Source organism: Aquila chrysaetos, chromosome 19 (assembly GCF_900496995.4).
Source record: "Aquila chrysaetos chrysaetos chromosome 19, bAquChr1.4, whole genome shotgun sequence".
In the NCBI taxonomy this organism is placed as follows: Eukaryota; Metazoa; Chordata; class Aves; order Accipitriformes; family Accipitridae; genus Aquila; species Aquila chrysaetos.
In genome coordinates, this window is record NC_044022.1 from 898,230 (window position 1) to 921,015 (window position 22,786).

Consider the following 22,786-nt stretch of genomic DNA (forward strand, 5'->3'; position numbering starts at 1 on the left):
ATTTAAGTACACAATTTGAATAGTCACTGAGAGATTGCGTGCCCTAAGACATAAAGGTGTCAAGTTATATTGATACATGGTGCAAATTATATGTATGAGGAACTTAACTCCATTTGAAGTAAGATTTGTATTTACAACTTTCCTAATGAACATCAACCAATGTTTTAGATGTTAATGTAATGTGGAATAATATTTTGTTTCTGTGCCAAAGGCTTCCTTAACAGAGGTTAATATGGAAGAAAAATATCCACAGTGTTAGCAACATAAGCCAGTCAAAGATGACTCCCTTTGTAAACAAGCTCTTAAATCTCTTGAAAGTGTTTTTCTGATCAACAATAATTCACTAAATAAACTAGAAAGGAGAGCTTGAACAAGAAGTGACTGATAATTCCCAATTGGTTAGTCATATTTTTTTTCTCTTGATTGTCAAAGTCATGAGTAAATAGGATTCATATTTTCCAGTCCATTCTTCATGTTTAAAAAAATGTTTCTAAATATAGAAACAATGATAAATTCGGGGGGGGGGGGGGGGAAGATATATTTGACTTTAAACAATTACACATAGCTGACATTGAATCCAAGCAAGCTTTTACAAAAAGAATACTTTCAAGTTAAAAGTGCAACTGTAAGACTTCATAAATTTGTATGAAATTAATTGAATGGTTCTTTACAGAAAGTCAAAGAATTCCATGTTGACAAAGAATTAGATGCAGATACAATCTGGGTTTGTGCTGGGGAATGGAGGGGCACAGAAAATGATGCAGAGTGTGCATGCATCACTGACAGTGCTAATATGGCTACACTCTCTCATGGTCTCTTTAGTGCATCTACATATATGACACTTTCATAATTAAAAAAGTATCCTTTTCCTTTTTTTTTTTTTTTTTTTTCCTCATTTTTCTTCAAAGCCAGCTTTACATTTTGTTTCATTTTTTGGCTGGTTGAGCTGTCCTGGCTGACAATTATATTCATAGTTCTTGAGCATGATCCCTATATTTACTAATGTAAAACTGATTAAGACTCCCAAATTATTAAAGTGAGACAAATGCCTTCAGTAATGATTTTTGCACTGTTAAGATACGACAAGTAAATCAGATAGTAGTCGGGCAAGGACCTGAAATGGGCTTGGATTGTGGTTCCTACTGCTCCTGTTGGGTGTCAGAGGCTTTGCATTTTTTGAGGTTCCTGAAAGATGCTACATGTCATAGCATGGTGTTGGAAAGGATCCTTAGGAAAAAGACTGAAGGAAGATGTAGCAGGAGGAAGTTTTCCTCCATTTCCTTTCTGAGAAAACGTTTTTAGTGCTCTGACAGCACATCATAAATTAATGGACCTGAGTTATATTTCCAATACAGTGAGACACTGATTCCAACACATAGTCTTGCCTTTCAAGCACTGCCATGGCTTTGAAGTCTCAACTCTAAAGTCAGTATAGACATGAGTTATGATACAATGGCCCCACCAGAGCTGAGGAAAAGACCTGATTATCATGGGCCAAGCTGTCACCCTAAGCTTTCTGCTATGGTAAACTTTATTGGTTACTAATTACTTACTTCAGGAGGTGAAAAAAAGTAACAGCAGTAAGTTAAAGTGGACATAGCACAAATCATAATGAATATCCTACCCAGACAAGCAATCTGGTTATTCTAAATCCCCAGAAGTTTCTTTGAAACGTAATTGACTGTCTGGAATCCTAACCAGTTTCTCCCATTTTTATTTTGGCTTTGTTTTTATAAGCAGATCCAGACAGGTTAGAACTCATTTTTCATATAAATTGCAGATTTGTATGCATATGATGATGGTAATAATGATCAATTTCTAGTCAAACTAGACTGTGTGGTCATTTGTTCCACCTCTACCTTCAATCTTTTTAGGACCCGTAGGTTTATAGTTTTTATCAGAGTCTTTCCTTCTCCTCCAGGTGGCATTATAGTACTGACTTCCCTTTTCCTTCAGTGGACATGCTGCAAGTCATCCAAAATACTTCACCTTTTGAGTAAAGTTTGCCATACCACTGACTTCTTTGGCACTACATTTTATTCCACTGCAGACACATTGGGAAGAAGGATGTTTCCTGAACATAACTTTAGACTGAAACTTGGATATTCTCAAAGTCAGTTTGGGAAAACAACCTACTCCTGTGGTTTTATTCCTAGATAGATGTCATGTCTTCCCATGAGACAAAGTCTGCTCTCAGCACAAATCTGACAGGGAGCTCATTGCTTTGCTGAGCTCCAGAAGTAAAACAACTTATGTAGTGATAGATACCTTCATGTGCCAGTAAAAACTGTTTGAAGCAATAGGCAATTTGTACTCATTGAACTAAAGTCAGGTGGTGACTTTATTCTCTTCATTGACTAGAATTGAGAGGAATGTAAGCTGTAAAACATTTTACAAAGCCTGTGTAAGGCCCTAAGCAAGAAACCTGCTACAGCCAACGAGAGGAAGACATTGAGCAGTGGGGCTGGGTGGAACTGGGCATGAGAGTCTACACAAAACTACGACCTACCTTCTCCCTCCTAACACTCCTACCAGGCTAGAGGGGCAAAACAGTGTGTATGAGAGTAAGTTAAGTGATAGAACTCCTGAGGGGTTTTTTGTGGCTGTAACAGAGCATCTGTTATAACTTAGTCTTAGCTGTTAATGGGAGTTTTATATTCTGTGCACTCAAAACAGAAATGCAGACGTTACTAAAGAGGTTACTGTAATAAGAATGCTAAACCAAAAGGACGGTGGCTCTTCTCATGCTAATATCTCCATGCTAACAAGTCTTCCCTAACTTATATATATGATCTACAAAATGATAATTTGAGAATGCTTTTATTATTTATACTTCCTATCCACTGCTCTAAATTTCCAATTGGGATGCAACTTAAAGATCTGCTAAAATCAAAGTCAATTGGACCAGAAGTCTTTCCACTGTTTCTCTGCAGTATTTTAAATCCATGCCAGCAAGGAGTAGAAACAGATGAGTCACAGAGCTGATCTGAATAACTGTAAACTGGCTCTGTTAGCCAAGAATAACAAGGACATAAGGTAGTGTTGCTCTGCCCTTTCATCCTTTGGATGAAGTCAGAACAACTTTGTGCTAAAAAAACCCCCCAACAATCAACCAAACACCCCCCCCCCAAAAAAAAAAAAAAACAAAACAAAAAACAAACAAACAAACAAAAAAACCAACCACAAACCACCAAAACCTCCAAAAAACTCAAGAATGTAGCATTGCTTATTGTCTGGGTAACTGTTTTCTTCGCTTGGGCACCACCTTATATTGAACTAGTAGGGAGATACAGATGAAGGTAACTAATGGTGTGAGATGGTACTTCCCCTGTGTACTGTGTCTATACACGAGTGGTGCTGAGGAGCTGCATCCTGCACTGAGTTTTATCTGGTTCTAACCTTATTGTGGGATCCTCCATACATAACCCATTTCTCCCATTCCACTTTCTAACTACATTTTGAGCACAGCTGATACATGGACCTTCTAATTGCAGTCAACTGTAAGGGAACATGAATACTGTAAGTAGGAACTTACACTAACTCTTGATAACTGAAAAAAAGCCTGGGCTGTACATAACAAGTTACATGGTAAAAAAGGCACTGATCTTGTAATGTTTGGCTGAAGAAACCTTTTCTTTCTTAACCATGTTCTTCAGCCAGTTTTCTGCCTTTCATTAATTGTGTCATTGTTGGATATGGTAAGAAGACTAAACTTGCTGTGTCTTATTCTATGCTTATAACTCAGCTTCCTTTTTCCTTTTTCCAAAAGCTAATTAAGACCGCAATCTTTCATAGCTACTCATGGGGTGAGGGGGAGATAATATTTTTTTCCTTCCACAGAATAGAAAATTTCTCATGACAAAGGAGTTCACACAGTTGGGAGAACATTCTGACTCCTATTCTGCTACACAGTTTTCTTTAATCAGAATTTTTTTTATTAGCTTCTGGCAGGAATGCAACAAGGAGGAAGATTATAAGGTTAATTTCCTTATTAGTTAGAAAATCTGTAGCCTAAACTGTATGCTATTCTTGCATTCCCAAAAAACAGCCATTCAGTAAATTGTTTTAAAGAAAGACATGTATTAAAAAGAACTATACAAATACTTTCGATATACGGCTTCTCAGTTGAAAAGATGCTCATGGCAGAAGGGTGAATATGTCATGTGTGTCTATGTATGTGAGGAAAGGAGACAAAGTATTCTCTTAGCACGGAGAAATGAAAGATTATGTGGGTTTTTTTAAAAATCTTTAATCTTCACCAGTTCTATCAGTTTGCTAATAGTTATGGAATTACAATCCTCACTTTCAAAATCATGCTTTGTAATGCTATTGTTCCTCCAGTCTACTTTCATTTTTTAATCTCTTCAAGTAGTTTGGATGTTGAAAGTCTTAAGTCCAACTTTTCATTTGAATAAGCTATTCATTTTAATGTGTTTGTGGTTAATGTTTTGTCAGCTTTAGTTTATGAAAAATGAGAGAAGTGTACTCAGCTGCCACCAAAGAGTCTACAAATTAAAAGCTGGAATGTGGTGGTAAAGACTCAGCAAAAACCTTCAAGGAATTAATGTTCAGAACTCTAGCACTGCCAACATCAGCCACACCTATAAAAATAAATCTATTATGTAAAACCATGATGGCAATTTTTCCTTGTCATTCACAGTGTACCATACTTTGCAAAGTAATATCTGAAATCTAATGTCTTAAAGTTTGTTTTAGACTTTGGTAAGATTATATAATTTGTTGGCATTCCCTCTCGCAAGGAGCCAAAATCAACTCTGTGATAACTTTAGTGAATTTGCACTTTAATGTAAGAGAGGAGAGTTTGTCAAGCAGATCTGTGGTAGAGCTTTTATGTCTGTCATATGAATTAAGAAGACATTGTATCTTCTAAGACCATCAATGCTAAATTGAATATTACAGAATTATCAGAATATTATAGAATTATCAGTTAGCCCTGCTTTGCTGTTATTTATAGTTCACATGTATTCAAGAATGAGAATATTTTATTGACATCATTATATAACAGTTCCTGGTCCCTGGTATTGCTAAGTTCTATGTATGATGTGATGACATACTCTTTTAACTCTGTTTTTGATTTATTGTAGTCTGGTTTTCATCCTCACTACATTTACTAGTGAACTTTCCCTTGTGTCCATCCATCCAGTCTTTAGTGACTTCCTTCTCTAGAACATGCTTTATGTCTGTTCTTAATTAGTTCTCTCCCTCATTCCTGAGCTTCTTCAAAGTCTTCATTGAAAAACTGAGGCTCTGCTATCCCACTTTCTATCACCATACAATCCACAGGACCTTCTCCTAAACACCTGTTTATTTCCTATATCCAGTATGGTGACCTCATGTAGTTTTGTCATTTTAATTTCTGTTCAGTTTATTTAATTTTTTCTTTTTCCTTTACAACCCTGCTGCCACCAGTTTCTCTCAATGTCCTCACTTTCTTTATGTCTCCCTTTCTTCAATCCCATCTAATCTTTTCAAAATAGATCAGTTAAATTTTCTTCAGCTGCTGTTCTAGTCACATCATCTTTTAATAACTCTATATAGGTTCCACATCCCCTCCCATGTTCCTTCCTAGCACTTAATGATGTCAGTCATTCCATAAATTCAAAAGCCCTGCATTTAGTAAAATACAACCAATTTGTAGTCTATACAGAAAAGGTTGAATGATAAAAAAGGGATGAAGATCTGGGGACTGCATACTTAGCAATGAAAAACTAATAATAATAATAATAATAATAAATTAGACTCAGCTAAAATTAGTATACACTTGTCCTGTATATTATTTAATTGTGCTTTTGTCTATATCCCACAGAACTGTGTTATATGAGTGCTGTCCTGGCTATATGAAGATGGATGGTATGAGAGGATGTCCTGCAGGTACAAGCTTATTTTCATATGGATGAGTCAGTATATGAGAAACACTACAACACAAGAGACTTTCAAAGGTGGTCATCCTGAGAAATGATTGCCCCTTTTTAGGAATTACTGCCTGAGAATACACAGCTTCATTTGCATACAGCCAACACAGTTAAAAAACAGTCAGCACTGAATTTGATCATGCACTTTAAGTTGAATTCCCCAGCTCCTTCCAGTTGCTGAATTGGAGAGGAACAATAGTGCCTTCAGTTCCCAAAGCTGCTAAAGAAGATTTTTTATTCCTATTCCCATCACACCCCAGAATAACCTAAAGCATACCAGTGAGGTCAGAAACCCAGAACATGAGGTGTGACATATCTAAATTCTGTTTATTCCTTTTCCTGAGAAAACTTGAATCTTATTTACTGAAAGAGTATTATAGGCTTTAAATAAACTGAGGAGGAGTGAAAATGAAGACAGGAATTCTTGATTTCTCCTATTTGTGTTATTCTGTTTTGCATAAATAAAATTAATTGCAGCAGGGAAGAGTAATCTGAGAAGGAATATACTTCATAACTATAGGTCCCTATATCTGAACTAATCCTTTTACATTCAATAATAGTTAGGCATGCCTAAGGCAGAGTTCAGCTTGTTTAGATGAATTAATCTCACTTCAGATTGCCTGTTCCTCTCCATGACCATAAAAAGAGCCAAGAACAACTAGCTCACATGCAGATGCCTCACCTATAGATACCTTGAATTAGGAGAGATGAAGCTTGTTCTCATGTAGCAGGGTTTTAACTGTGGGACTATGGCCATTCTTACTCTCTGGATGAATCAATACATGCACAAACCAAACACTGGAAGAAGAGCAGAAGGTCTCACAAGAAGAATTCTGGTCCACCGTGACTAAATGAGACCCACTCCATTGAAATTTTTGTAATTTCAGATGGAACTCACTCCTGTCCTCAATGGATAGCTTCCCATTTCAGGTTGGGTTGGCACAAAACAAGACAACTCTTCTAAAGAAAACATTACAATATTGGGGTTTGTCTGATCTAATTTTTCATTAAGCAAACCAAAAAAACTAAATAACAAGCAGATGTGTTTGGATGGTTTTTGAGTATGTTGACAATGGAATTTTAATCCAAGCACTTTGTTTTAATATTGATTTAAACAGTTTCAGAAAGGCAATACTATTGTCCAACCAAAAGAAACAAAGTAGATTTGGTTGTGAGAAACTGGATGACTGAAGAGTTTACAGTATTCTTATCTCATGTTTATTTTAGTTGCTCCTATTGATCATGTATATGGCACACTTGGTATTGTGGGAGCTACCTCCACGCAGCACTATTCTGACATATCAAAGCTGAGAGGAGAGATTGAGGGACGAGGATCATTCACTTTCTTTGCACCAAGCAGTGAAGCCTGGGAGCAATTAAATTCAGTAAGTGTGTGTGTGTGTGTGTGTGTGTGTGTGTGCATGCACGCACATGCATGTGTTAAAGTGTATTTCTCTTTCAGCTAATGTTGTTTTAGCTGCAACAGGTAGTCTATGATAAGGTAGACTGGAAACTATTGATATTTTAGATATTAAAGGACATTACACAAGTTATAATAAAATAATTTGAATGTTTAGCATGCATTGCTGAAGCTAGAGAGTCTGAATTTATTTTCAGGAGTTCTAAGTGACTGTTAAGTGTTGCTTATATAAGCACTTGCATGACAAATATTAATATTGTTAGTTATTAGCATAGTTTTGGAGAAACTGACAGGAATTCCAGCAATGGCATGATGTAGAGTATAATTGTACTTTGTCAGTGAATCAGGTGTCCTTCTTTTAGTAATGTTTTTAGTTAAATATTGAATCAAAGCTCCTCCAATGACTTGTCTGTGATGAGACCTCTTATCTTCCATTTGTGAGCAAATCAGACTAAAGCATCATTTAAATAGAGCCAAATTGATAGGTAACAAAGTCATGTCTCCTAACAGGAAGTACCCATTGTTGAATATAGTGAAACCATATGTTAAAGGTAAAGCAGTATGTACATCTTTCCATCTGGAAGAATGTTTTGAAATTCTAATTAATTAAATGCCTTTCTTCTTCAGGAAATTCACAGGAATTTGATTGATAATGTAAATATTGAACTGTATAATGCTCTCCGCCACCACATGGTAAACAAGCGCATGTTGACAAAAGATCTTAAGAATGGCATGACTCTGGTGTCTATGTATAATGACCAGAAATTGCTTATTAACCATTATCCTAATGGGGTAAGTCTATTCTCTTTCTTTTTTGTTCCTAATATAATTATTCAATTATAGCCATTACTCTTTCCACTTATTTCCTTCTATAGCTAAGAAAATAGGTTATAGAAAGTTTAACATCTAGCAAGTCAGTTGCCACTGACAAAAATAAATAAAGTTTCTCTTGAAGAAATTTTGTCTGCTGTGTAGACTAATCACTAAGAAAGAATTAATGAACATATGCCATTTGCTGTTTAGAAATCAAAGTTCAAAAGAGAATGAACTTTCTTCCTAAAAGACAAAGGCTTTTGTGGCCAAAATATATGATCATAATAAATCTGAGACAAAAACCTACTATTCATGTGTCTACAAAATATTATTAAATCAGATCTTTTATTTGAATTGGAGTGCATGGTAGAAGCATTTAAGATTGTAGGAGGGTTACATCCATTTTTTGGCTGGAAAAAAATTCATTTTTATAAATGCTAGAAATCTCCCAGTTAAGTCACTCATCTTTGTTGCATCAAAATGTTTATGTTGGACTACAGTTTACTTTGGTAAAAAATGATAAAATCAATGTAGCCTGAATAAATCTGCTGCTAGGTTTCCAGAATCTTAGTCAGCCTTTTAAATCTTACAAGGTTTCACTTAAAACTTGAAATAAAAACTGAAAGAACAGTGAATACATAATGTACAGTACATACATTGCCAAACTGTAAGAATCAGATTCCAAGTATATGATCAAATTAATGCTTAATCTTCTACTGCTTGATTCTTCAAATATAGGTTGTTACTGTTAACTGTGCCAGGGTCATCTATGGCAACCAGATTGCTACCAATGGTGTTGTTCATGTCATCGATCGTGTCCTGACCGCTGCTGGAAATACCATTCAAGATTTCATTGAAGTCGAGGATGATCTTTCATCTCTTAGAGTAAGCGGACAAAAATAAAAATGCTTCTCTGGTCTTTTAGTTTTTTCTTCTTTCTTTTCTATTTGTGTATCATACCTGGAAGTAAGAAGGGTTAGTTCAGTAAGAGACAGAAATAAATTATTAAGAACTCCAGCTAATATTGCAAATCTAGCTATATAAAAAGGCAAAGTATATTTTACATAAGGAGTCTGCTTCTGCTCTTTTGTGGATCAAATAAGACCATATCAATAGGACAGAATGTGTCCCTGGACATAAAGTGTGTCTTCTCTTCAAGCACTAAGGTAATGAAATGTGTGAGCATGTTACGGTGTCTGATGCTAGATAAATGAGAATAGTTTTGAAATGGATGACAGAAAATGGTAAAAAACCCAAATAAATTCCAGAACCTGGCTCATAGCAAGTTTCAGAACACCTCTAGATACATATAGGAAGGATTTTTCCTGCAGAGAAGCAGCAGGGTTTTTTTCTGCCCAAGTTTCTAGTTTCTTCTTCTTCTAGAATATATGTCTGCCTAGTGTAATGGGATTTCATGCTGCACATGTTTAAAAAAACATGTCATGGTTTTGCAAATAGCTGTTGTCCTCCCTCCTTCGTCTCCTCAATAAATAAAATAAAAAAATAAATAAATAAATGCAGAGGCATAAAGGTGGAAAAGACCTTCTGAATCCCTCAAATTCAGTCCATGAAAGTTATAGGTAACCACATTATTTAATCCCTTTAAATAACTGAATATAAAAGCCAACCCTTTTGAGTTTCCAGTTGAAAAAGAAGCCCTCTCTATTTCATTTTTCCCTGTGCATTCTTTCTTGTATCTCTTCTATTTTGGTTTAACTTTTGTGAAATCTAAGCAGATGATTTCACCTAATCCTAGATAAGGTCTCACCTATTCCTTTTATATTAACTTGCATACCTCCCTTAACTCTGCTTGAAAAAAACTTACTGGTTTCCAGGATAGATGCTAGCATCATGCTTGTTTTTCTTCCAGTTGCATCACATTGCACTCTGCCTTTCTGACTTTTCAAAGGGTGAAGTCCCTGTTTATAGCATATACACCTGCTAATTCCTGTGTGCGTACCTTTGCACTTCATACTGCTTTAATGACTTTGGCTCCAAAAGCAAATGTCCTAACAAAACCATTAAACAAAATCAGCCGTGAGACTCTAATATGACATTTCTTTTAACATGGTCATTCCCATCTTCCAGTTCACCAGTTTCATATGCACTTTATCTTTCTATCTTAATATTTAATATATAATATCTATAATATAGATATTTCTATAATATTTCATATTTGACAGAGGAAATTCTTTACTCAAGTCCAGATTTGTTCAATTTTACATATGTTCTTTTTCTAGAAAATCTGTTCATAATTTATATTGTCATACTCTATCATATTATCCTTTTAATCCATCATATATTCTCACAATATCTTTAATTACTTTTCCTGTATTGTTCTTTTTCTTCAGTCTTTGATTCTAATGAGGACAAGTTGCAGCCACCAAAGAAATATATATTGTTATAGTATTCTCTTTTAGGATTAATCCAATAATGGAAACACCCAAATTGTGAGGTTATACAGAGGAGATTTATAAGCAAGTTAAGAAGGTTTATTTAAGGAATAAAAGGGAAATAATACTTTTTTGAAAAAAATATTGAATGGGGTTTTATTTAGTTCAGACTGCTTACCTTTTCCTCATCACTAGAAAGTAGAGAATTTTTCATCAATTGTGTTTAACTTTACTTTTTTAATGTCCAGAGCTGAGTAACATTTTTAGGGATTAAAAACCTGGAGATAATTTTTCCTGGCCTCAAAGCCTGAGATGGAATAGAATAATTTCAGTTGGAGGGGATCTACAATGATCATCTAGTCCAACTGTCTTACCAATTCAGGGCTGACCAAAAGTTAAAGCAAGTTATTAAGGGCATTGTTCAAATGCCTCTTAAGCACTGACAGGCTTGGGGCATCAACCACCTCTCCAGGAAGCCTGTTCCAGTGTTTGATCAACCTCTTGGTAAAGAAATCCTTCCTAATATCAAATCTGAATCTCTGGCACAGCTTTGAACCATTTCCAGGCGTCCTGTCCCTGGATCCCAGGGAGAAGAGCTCAGCACCTCCCTCTCCATGTCCCCTCCTCAGGAAGCTGCAGAGAGCAATGAGGTCACCCCTCAGCCTCCTGTTGTGATTCAAAACCTCCTCCTTGCATTTAATCAAATTAGTCATACACCCGTAATACATTTTTTATTATTTCAGGGACAAATTATCAGCTTTGATAGACTATTGCTTTGATCTAATTTGTCAAAACCTGCATGTTCACATTTTTCATTTAAAAATTCAGGCCATAATACTAAAAATTTCTGCCCTGTTGTCACCTCTATCAGAATTTATTGATTACTGTGTGCTAAATTAAGGAGGTAACTTGGTATATTGACATATTTTCCCCCCCAAATCAATTATCTATTCTTTTTTGTTAATTCATTTTTTCATCTTTCTGTAACACTGATCTCAGTCTAGCATTAAAGTGCCTGTGGGCACTCAGTGAAACTAGACATATAATGTATTTTGGTAATACTTTAAATAACCAGTATTAAAAACAAAATTTATTTTCTAGGCTGCTGCTATCACATCAGATGTCTTGGATATTCTTGGAAAGCCTGGTCATTACACACTCTTTGCTCCTACTAATGAAGCTTTTGAGAGACTTCCAAGGGGACTCTTAGAAAGGATCATGGGTGACAAGGTGGCTTCTGAAGGTATGTAACCTTTTTTTGCAAATGAAAATGCAGGTTAGTAGATCGGGAGGTAGAAACTACATTATCCTGGTAGCTCTGAAATTAAGCACCTGTACTTTCATACATATGGGAGGAATTATTTCTTCTGTTTGATTTTTCCAGTTACCTAAGGATTCAAATTCACTGAGGACTTAGTTTCCAAAACAGTTTAAAGGAAACTGTGAAAATACAGGCGCATTGATGTTTCTAATAGCTCAGCTGCATAGTTCTGATAGAGATTCCTGCCTCTAGAAATGCAGGGCTATATGAATGTGGGATTCTGTAATAGCTTTCTCATGAATAGCTTTTTCATACAAAAAGGCCATGTTCTTGTAAAAGAAAAGTTCTGTCTGTAAGTTGAATTGAATTTAGACTATATATTCTGACAAACTATAAGTCAACACATTTACTCTTCGGAGAACTACAATAAACTTAATTAATAACTGAATCAGTCTGTTATGTGAACAGTAATGTAATAGAAGGTTCCATTTCTATGGAACCACTAAGAAATGGAAGGTTAAATTTCTATTCTTATTTATCCACTGCACTAAACAAGTTCTCCATCATTTCATTATAGCCTGATTAAGTCTCTGTGGAGTATCTCAATGGAGGATCATGAAAAGAGGGATCTGGGCTAATTTTAATTTGAGACAATGACTAAAAATGGAATCCTGAAATAGCACAGCATTTTTGTTACAGTTTTTTTGTTTGTTTGTTTGTTTTTCATTTTGCTTTCAGGAATTTTTGGCTGATTCTTTTGTTACACGCAGAGGATAGTACAGTGAACCTCACGTAGTAAGGCATAACAAAATATAAATGTGGGGCTGACTTTGCATAGCCTATAGAATTTTGTACTCAGAGGTCCATTTGAAGCATATCGTTTGCAGTCACTGAGTTATATACTCTGTTACATGCAGGTTGCAGCATAACCAGTATAGTTTTCATAATATAATGGATGCCAAAGCTTTTTGACCATAAATGTTGTTTAGAGGCCCATAGTATCAATTCTTATATAAATAACTTTTAATAAAGAATCTATGAGTGCAAATAAGCAAATATGCTACATAAGCTAGTAAAGTATTAAAAATAGTGTGGATGTAATTTATTCCACACCTATATGTGAATTATATATATATATATATGAATATATGTGTCCAAACACCTATGCATGAACTTCCTGCTCTTTTCTCCACAGCTCTCGTGAAGTTCCATATTTTAAATACTCTGCAGTGCTCTGAAGCCATCACAGGTGGAGCTGCCTATGAAACCTTGGAAGGAAACACAGTTGAAGTTGGTTGTGATGGTGAAAGTCTGACTGTGAATGGAGTGAAGATGGTGAAACGCAAAGATATTGTGACAAGCAATGGCGTTATCCACCTCATTGATGAAGTGCTAATTCCTGATTCCGGTCAGTGATGTGTATGAAAAACTTGTTACACTGATGATGTTTTTTGCAATATTACCTAGATTACCTCAGATATATTATTATGGATAAGCATGGAGAATCCAAATCAGGAAAAGGAATAAATTGTGTGTTAAAATACCTTTTCTTATTCCTTTATTTGCAGCCAAGCAAGTCATTGAGCTTGGGGGTGCCCAGCAGACTACTTTTACAGACCTCATGATACAATTAGGACTGGCATCTTCCCTAAGACCAGAAGGCCAATACACTCTCCTGGTACCTCTGAATGGTGCTTTCTCAGGTTAGTAGCTTTAAAAGATTATGCTCTGAATGTCAAAATGAACAAGAATATACGCTACCCTGACAGTTTTCCAAATAAACCCCAGTACTTGTTCTAAGTGCCAAGGAAAGAGAGCCATAGAGAAATAGAGATACTTCATCCTTTCAAAATACATACCATGCAGAAAGACAAAAAAAGCCTAATGACCAGGCTGCACAGTTTGTTTTTAGCGGCATCATTTGTTAATGGAAATAGTATCACTAAAATAAGATACAAAATATGCACAGACAGATTGTAGGAAAGGAAAGATATTAATGAACTGCCATTTCCCTTAATCTTTGGGTTACTTGCATTAGATTCACAACTTATTTATTCTCAAAAAATTTATACAAGATTGGTATTTTCCAGTACATTAAAGCAGAGAGAAATTGATACAAATATAGTGTAAAACAGGTGTTTGCATATTTGCAGAAGTGACTACATGGGCATCCTAACTTTTCCCCAAGAATTTGGTTAACTCACCACCACAGAAGCAAATTTGGAAAGGTTTTAAGGTGCACATGCAGAAAGGAAAAGTTGTAATAAGAAGTTCAGCAGTAATTCAGAAGATGGAGCAGGCCCACATATAAATCATCAGCCATATTATTTATAGTAATTAATCAGAGCTATGTCAAAAGTCATTACTGAATTTAAGGAATGGCAATTTGTAGAAACTACTTAACAATTCATTTTCTGTGTACACAGGTCTGTCCAACACTTAACTCAAGCATTTCAAAGAAAGATACAATATTTCCATGGTCTTTTAATATAGCATCCACAGTTAACCTTATTTGAATGAAAATTCACTATATAAATCACTATATATTAATATCTAAATGGCTTTGTAGATGACACCTTAAGGATGGATCAACGCCACCTTAAAACGATCCTGCAGAATCACATTATAAATGTGAAAGTTGGGCTCAATGAACTGTACAATGGACAAGAGCTGGAGACAATTGGAGGAAAACTGCTTAGAGTGTTCTTGTATCGCACAGTAAGTGAACAGGGCTTTCTAACAATATGTATCCCAGCTGTGAAAATGAAGAATAATGAAAGAACAAAAGAGAAAGCTGAATGAAACCTCCAACATTTGCCATTACGACTCTCTAGCAAAATCTTTAAGGTTTTAGGCTAGGAAAAAATGAAAGGAACTTTGGGAACTTTGTTTGCATGAAGACTCCTTGGGAAAACAAAACAGGATTCCAGATCTGGCACTCCATTAATTACAAAGTTTTAAAGCTAGTTTTTTTAGAATCAGTTAAGAATATTCTCAAGGGAAACAAAAAAATCAAGTTTAGAAATATTTACACCATATTAACTTACTCAAGATTTTGCTACTTTTGCTTTCTCAAGCATTACCAAATTTCCTAGTAAGAACACACAATTTGACTGTAGGAAATACATATGAATATTATTTTTAAATTTAGGAGCCTCTTGGAAAGTATGCCTCTATCTCATTTTATCAAATATGTTAAAGTGTATCATTGTGTGAATAGCTACACTTGTTTCTCTTTTAATCAGGCTGTATGTATTGAAAATTCATGCATGGTCAGAGGAAGTAAAGAAGGAAGGAACGGTTTTATTCACATCTTGAGACAGATCATCAATCCAGCAGAAAAGACATTACATGAAATGCTGAGAAATGATAAGCGTTTTAGGTGAGTAGCAGTTTTTTCAGCACTGAGATTTTCCTACAGAGGGTAACTGTATATACAGCACAGCTGGTCTGAGAAATAGTTGTGGACTGTGGGTTGTTGGATTTTGGGGGACAGGAAGGGCAGGGGAGGGGGTATTACCTCCATAAAAAAAAAAAAAAAAAGAAAAAAAAAAAAAAGTCAGGGGATGGGGAATAAAAAAGATGTTCTTCTCCAGCTCTGTGCTGAAAGGGCTCCCAGACTTTATGCTAGAATGGTTGTTAACGGCACATAGGAGTCAGTAAGACTTTCCAGAATGAGAAGAGTAAGAGGACAAAAGGGATTGGATGATGAATCCAAAGCTATAAATGCAGTGGAGTCTGGAGGTTTAATTAACAAGTAGTACAATTCCAACATGATTGCATACACTTCCCAGTACCTATTCTGTCCCCTTCCTGCAAGTATCTCAATACTCCTAGAGAAAGCAACTATCCTTGGCATCCTCCCTTCATCTCTTCTATCTGTGGGGTTTATATTTGATGAATTCTGCTCTGATCCAGGCTGCGAATATTTTTTTTTTTTTTCTCAAATCTTTTTTGCTCAGTCTGTTACTCTTAAGACTCTTTTTTTTCTCATTTTCCTCCTCCACTGTCTTTATTTCCGGGAAACAGGGTGAGTGTTTGAAAATTGATGCACTATCAGAAAAAATGAGGGAACTAAGTGCCTGGACCCAAGTATAGTTACTACACTTCAACAGAATGTATCTGTGTTTTGTCTGTTTGCTGTAAACAGCGTTTTCCTCAGTCTGGTGAAAGCTGCAGATTTAGATGATGTTCTGTCACAGCCTGGAAAATGGACTCTGTTTGTTCCAACTAACGATGCCTTTAAAGGTTTGACTGATGATGATAAGGATATATTGATAAGTAAGTAACATAAGAAAACTAGAAATATAAGCAAAGGTAAAAATCGGTGGGAAAGGTGGCTAATGCATTTCTTACAAAAAAACATGTCTGATAAAACAGTTTACCTTTTGCGCAGAGCAGGTCATAGGACTTCCCTAAATTAATTCCTTCTTGGGGGTTAGAGAAAATGTCTTTTTGGAAAAAAGCATCCAACCTGAATTTAAATTTAAATTTACATTCTTGATAAATTATTCCAAGGTGTAATTACCTTCCAAGTCAAAATCTGCCTTCATTTAATTAGCTTCAACTTTTCATCATTCAACCTTGCCACAGATTCTTTAAACTGAAAAGTCTCTTCTATCAGGTTTCTTTTCTAGTTGTGACCACTGCATTAAAAGATATGTAGTATTGACTTTCCTATCTTTCCTTTCCTCTCCCTTCTCTGCCTCCACCCAGTGATCTCTGATATAACTTGTGCTCTACAAGTTAAATATTTAATATATATTACTAAATGTGAATTTATGTAATTTCTTTCCATCTTATGCCTTTAAACTCTGGAATTACATAAATTTTTCACATGATTTAAAAGTAGTTTCTTTAATGTCATGTTTTATTTCTGTAAGAGAAGAAATGCACAGTGAATACTTCAAATCTCCTGCAATTTCCCACTAGAGGAGTAGACTGTGGCCACAGCACTATAAATGTTTTTAGTTTATTTGAGAGTAATGTGAATCTGGCCTGTGCCCAAGAGCAGGAGGAGTGATTGTCTTGAATCCCGTGATTGCCTTGAATCCCACATCCAGAAGGTCAGTCACATTTTCTGCTCCTGCACTTTTCAGATCAAAGTTCAAAGACATGAAGCCAAATCCTGAGAATCCTTAATGACTTCAGAGAGTCCAGCTCGGAGCATAGAAAAGCAGCAACCCTAGCTCTATACAGCCTTTAACTCACTGGAATTTAAATTATCTCTTCAGCCATTTGATGTTATGATAGTGGTCTAAATTACCTTCTAGTGTGGTATGTCCCTAGTGACTAACACTAAATAACAGCCTAAATGACTAATATTAGATAGCTATAAAATGAAATGAAGCTTGTCTCAAGGCTGTGAACTGAAGTAACTGGATAAATGCCATTGTTCTGTTTTTATTGGACTACATAGTTATTTTATTAACTAAGAGTTTATCAGGTCTATTATTTTTGTCTTCAATTCACAACTTGACATGTACCCAAGGCCCATGCCATTTTTGACTTCTATAATTAAGAATACAATTATGCGCCATTCTGCTTTTCAAGGGGCTTTATGTACTATGTTTTCCTATCGTTGTGACTCAGTTTCTACTTCCTTTCCTTGGCAGATGAGATTTTAATTTACCCTTGTTATTTTTTTGCAGCAGAATGTCCATTTTTGTGTGTCAGATTACTTTCTGTAGTACTGTCTTGGCTTTCTTTAAAGACATTATGTTGCTTTCTCCATAAAAATTAAACCTTAAAATATGTAATTTTTTTAAGGAATATAAAGAAATACTTTCTTTATCTGTAAAAATGACAGAAAACAAAGATTATTTTACCCAGTAACCATTGTGGCATAGAACAAAGGTAATCTGATAGTTTGTGAAAACAGCTTTTGAATGGCCATTTTTAGGCTTTGTATATAACTTGACGCTATCTATGAATGGTCCAGTCACAAAATCTCACTGCTAATTTTAGTAGGAAGAAAAAGAGAATTTAATTGCATTTCAGTAGTAAAGTGAATTGCATTAGTATCAGTGATCAAAGCAAAAAGCAGAAAAAGGAAAATATTCACTGAAAGAGACACCAGGAAAAAATGATAACCACACAGTATTTCCATTGCAGTTTCATCAAGGCTGAAACTCCTAATAACAATCAATATCAGCCTGTAATGCTAACATAAGACTTGTAATAGAATGGTCAATATACCATGTAGTGGCAAGCAGATGTGTTTAAAGACTGCTCTGCTTGGTACCCTGTCTCCTGGGGTAGTTATGGGTATTCCTACAGCCCATCCTATGACTCTGAACCTCCATGGACCCAGAGCACCAGAAAGCCCTGTCAGGACACTAACTTGAGCTCCAGAATCCATTTCCTTTCTAAGACAGTCTTGAAAATGTTGGCTTTTTTTGCTTTCTTCCCAAATAGGAATGTCAAACTTTGAAATATGGAAATCATCCCTAGAATAGGTTTTTTTCCCCCAACTTTTCCAAGCTGTGTCTGTTCTCTGTAAGTACAGTCAAAACCAGCACTCCAAATGACTCCTTCTTTTCTGCCTGAAGTAAATAGCAACTTTCTCCTGCCCCAGATGGGAAACACTATATTTACATGTATAGATGTGTTTTTATATAAGGAGTTGCGAGTTATCCCCAGTCATCTCAGAAGGGTGTTGCCACAAGAGAATGATTATATTAACTGTTAGCTATGGTTCCCTTTAATTGCAACAGTGTTAAGGCTGGTGTTTATTTAGTAGCTTGGTGAAATTTGATATTACCAACTGCTTAGTGGTCCTGAAATTACTGTGTTTGCGAATGATTTGTAGACCATATTTAAGAAAAGGGCAAAAAAAAAATCTGATTAGAGGTGCAAGCAAGTAAGAGAAAATAATACAGAAAAATAGGAAAATGCTGGCCACTTTTCTGTTCTTCTGTATAGGAGTTCTCATAGCATCTTTATGATTGATTGTGTTTAGCTCTGGGGCCACCAACATAAGAAAGACATGGACCTGCTCAGTGGGGGCCAGAGGAGGGCCACGAAGATGATCAGAGGGCTGGAGCACCTCTCCCATGAAGACAGGCTGAGAGAGTTGGGGTTGTTCAGCCTGGAGAAGAGAAGGCTCCAGGGAGACCTTACAGCAGCCTGCCAGTACCCAAAGGGGACCCACAAGAAAGCTGGACAGGGACTTTTTAACAGGGAGTGTAGTGACAGGACAAGGGGTAATGGCTTTAAACTAAAGGAGAGTAGATTCAGACTGTATGAGGAAAAAATTTTTTACTGTGAGGGTGGTGAAACACTGGCACAGGCTGCCCAGAGAGGTGGTCGATGCCCCATCCCTGGACACATTCAAGGCCAAGTTGGATGGGGCTTTGAGAAACCTGGTCTAGTGGAAGGTGTCTCTGCCCATGGCAGGGAGTTGGAACTAGGTGATCTTTAAGGTCCTTTCCAACCCAAACCATTCTGTCATTCTATAATTATGTTCTGAATGCCTTTTTGTCATATGGTTGTTTTTTTCCCTTTATCATCATTTTAACAGATTTAAATTGTATGTGTTCATGGTAGTTTCATTCATACTATGCTTAGTTCTGGCTCAAGCCTGTGTGAATCCTTAGAATTTCCAGAAAGAACTATCCATTACCATTTAATTTTTACTCCTACTTTTCTTTTCTTTTAAAATAGGAGACAAAAATGCTCTCAGAAATATTCTTCTTTACCACTTGACACAAGGAGTTTTCATTGGAAGTGGCTTTGAGCCTGGTGTGACAAACATTCTCAAAACCATCCAAGGAGGGAAACTCTACTTGAAAACAGTTAAGTGTTGAAGAAGAATTCTCCCTGATACAGACAGCCTTGTAACAGGGATTTGGCATTCCATGTCTATCCACATTACAGAATGGGATGCATTTCTCTGAGTGTAACATTAGGGTTTGGGGTTGTTTTTTCATGCCCCTATAACTTATGTTCTCTTTTCATCTTTTACCAGGTGAATGATACTCTTCTTGTTAATGAACTGAAATCAAGAGAATCTGATCTCATGGCAACCAATGGTGTCATTCATGTTATTGATAAACTCCTATATCCAGCAGGTGAGTATTAGTTCATGGAATTTATACACACTTTTCTGATTCTCTTTACATTTTATGTAGGTGCAATAACTTAAAAAAGTTAAGTCCTTTAAAGAGACAATTCCTATGTGGAATAAGAAACAGAAAATTTACCTCACTACTCAACCCTGCTTGAAACCATGGCAATTTTGAAATTCTGTGATAGTCAAGTATATGGAAGACAAGATGTCATAGGCTATCTTTTCCACTGATATGGAAGAATGTATATGTACAAGTACATGCTTGTGTGAGTGTTTGAGAGTGATTACATCCCCTGATCACTGTAAATGAAAGTAAAACGAACACAGATGTATGTTTCCTCTTACATGCCTATTTCTTTTGTCAGATCTGCCTGTTGGAAATGATCAGTTGCTCACAATCCTGAAGAAGTTGATTAAGTACATTCAAATTAAGGTACACTTTAATGATCCCTTCATCTTTTTGGCAGGATCTTTGAAACCATGTACTTTATAGTTCATAAGTGATTCTCCCGTCCCTCTGTTTCTTCAGCTGACAACACATTCAATAGCTCCCAGCTACCCAAGTATAATCATGAACGATATACTGCACTCAGTAGTTAGAATTTATGTTTTTCAACACCAAATAATTGTAGAATATTTGCATTTGGATAACTCCAGTGTGAACTGGCCCAAATCTGCTCTTTGGTTCAGGTACATTGTATCACTCCAGCAAAATAGATCACTTCTAAATCCTTGAGGCAATCCCTCTCTGAAAGAAATATTGAGTGGCTAAATTGCTGTGTCATTAAACCTACCAGCCTCAATAGCCTGTGGAGAAAAATAGGCATCCTTATATATCTCAGCTATCATCTTGAGATTACGTTCTCCCTCAACAATGAATGAGAGGACCTAAGCAAATAGCATAGCCTAACTTTTAGATCAATGAAGCAGTGAATCCTACCCACACTCCTTAGGAAACTAGAAGGCAAGTGCTCTTTCTTTTAAATTTTAAGATTACTTTTCTGTATTTATAGTTTGTTCGTGGCAGTGCCTTCAAAGAGATTCCACTGACGTTTTACAGTAAGTTCATTTTAAGTACTTCCAGATGGGTTTGAGATTGCTTTTTAAATGTTGCCAATTCCAATCTTGAATTGTAGATCTTTTTTTCAATCAAAAAGAAAACAATTTCTGGGAAAGTAAAATGTGCCAATGAAGCACAGGAAGAGAAGGACTCAAAAGTAGAATGATTCTGGCTGTTGTGCTACTGTGTATTTTTTTCCCTTTCCAGATGTGTGACAGGAAAGTAACCCTGAAGTAAGCTGTTCAAACTCTTTGGGGTAGACAAGATACACATGGAAAAGATTGGTTTTCAGTTTTTAGCCAAGGTCCAGTGCCTGGTGCACAGCAGAGTTGTACTGTCTCTCTCTCCAAGGCGTAGCATTGTACTGTACTGACTCTCCAAGATGTAGTATTGACCAAACTCTGCACTGAGATGCTTTCTTTTTCATAAATGCTTCCAGAGGGACAGGGTGTACCTGTTCCACCTATTTCCCATATGTACAAAACTGAGGCTTGTATGGGAGGCAGTTGTTCTTACCATTTTCTTTTAGGGAGTAAGTGTAAAAAAGGAACCTTTTTTGTTCTCTTGCAGTCTTTCTCAGGATTTGCATTTAGTTTCTGCATATAAAGGAGAACCTGTTGAAGCAAACTGTTAGAAGACAAAGATCCTGCTAGAGCTTTGGCTTGTGAGGGAATATGAATTTAGGCAGATGATTAAATTTCTATAGGATTCTACTTAAATTTCTCAGTTGAAATGGAGACTATCACATTAGGCTTTTGAAAATTGAGACTGGACACACTGAAGTTAAAAGACTCTTGAAACAACAAATAGAATAATCTGTCTTAATGGCAAGTTGAACATGAGTCAACAGCGTGCCCTGGCAGCCAAAAGGACCAACCATGTCCTGGGGTGCATCAAGCACAGCATCGTTAGCTGGTCAAGGGAGGGGATTGTCCCACTCTACACTGCACTGGTGCGGCCCCACCTCGAGTTCTGTGTGCAGTTTTGGGTGCCTCACTATAACAAGGACATCAAACTGTTAGAGTGTGTCCCAGAGGAGGGCGACCAAGATGGTGAAAGGTTTCGAGGGCAAGGCTTAGGAGGAGCGGCTGAGGTCACTTGGTTTGTTCAGCTTGGAGAAGAGAAGGCTGAGGGGTGACCTCATCGCTGAGGGGTGACCTCACGGCAGCCTACAGCTTCCTCACGGCAGGCAGTGGAGGGAGAGGTGCTGATCTCCTCTCTGGTGACCAGCGATAGGACACGAGGGAATGGAATGAAACTGCGTCAGGGGAAGTTCAGACTGGACATGAGGAGAAGGTTCTTCACCGAGAGGGTGGTCCGTCACTGGAACAGGCTCCCTGGGGAAGTGGTCATGGCTCCAAGTCTGTCAGAGTTCAGGAGTGTCTGGACGATGCTCTTAGTCATATGGTTTAGTTTTAGGTAGTCTTGCAAGGATCAGGGAGTTGGGCTCAATGGTCCTTATGGGTCCCTTCCAACTTGAGATATTCTATGATTCTATCTCCCATGGCCAGTGAGAATAGCACGACAAGCAATGCCTGTAAACTGAAGCAAGGGAGGTCACTGTCAGACATCAAGAAAGTTGTAACTGTTGATTTATCTGGATGCGGGAATGGGAAGGCTGGGACCCTTACTAGTGAAGGCTCCTCTACCTGTGAATGGATAAGAGTCAAATAATGATCTATCAAAGTTGTTCAATGAATACTTGAGTCTGTGTTAGGTGTAGAAGTACAACTTGATCTCCCAAGGGCACCACAGTCATGCTCTCTGTGACATTCTATCGAGTGTAAGAATAGCTCTGAATGTCAGACGGTTTCCTCTGTTTACGAGGTCAGCTC

At 36.7% G+C, this 22,786-nt stretch overlaps 1 protein-coding gene across 21 annotated transcripts in view; it reads left to right on the plus strand.

Moving 5' to 3' along the window:
* POSTN (periostin) overlaps positions 1-22,786 on the plus strand; it is a 38,614-nt gene that overhangs the window by 2,915 nt on the left and 12,913 nt on the right. For all 21 annotated transcript variants that reach the window (XM_030043036.2, XM_030043045.2, XM_030043035.2 and 18 more), the window contains exons 3-16: positions 5,828-5,892; positions 7,161-7,318; positions 7,981-8,145; positions 8,905-9,051; positions 11,661-11,802; positions 13,016-13,228; positions 13,389-13,523; positions 14,390-14,538; positions 15,066-15,202; positions 15,971-16,101; positions 19,486-19,616; positions 19,790-19,892; positions 20,257-20,324; positions 20,905-20,950. In XM_030043036.2, the coding sequence (XP_029898896.1) occupies positions 5,828-5,892; positions 7,161-7,318; positions 7,981-8,145; positions 8,905-9,051; positions 11,661-11,802; positions 13,016-13,228; positions 13,389-13,523; positions 14,390-14,538; positions 15,066-15,202; positions 15,971-16,101; positions 19,486-19,616; positions 19,790-19,892; positions 20,257-20,324; positions 20,905-20,950 (1,790 nt within the window). The remainder of the gene's footprint in view (positions 1-5,827; positions 5,893-7,160; positions 7,319-7,980; positions 8,146-8,904; positions 9,052-11,660; positions 11,803-13,015; positions 13,229-13,388; positions 13,524-14,389; positions 14,539-15,065; positions 15,203-15,970; positions 16,102-19,485; positions 19,617-19,789; positions 19,893-20,256; positions 20,325-20,904; positions 20,951-22,786) is intronic.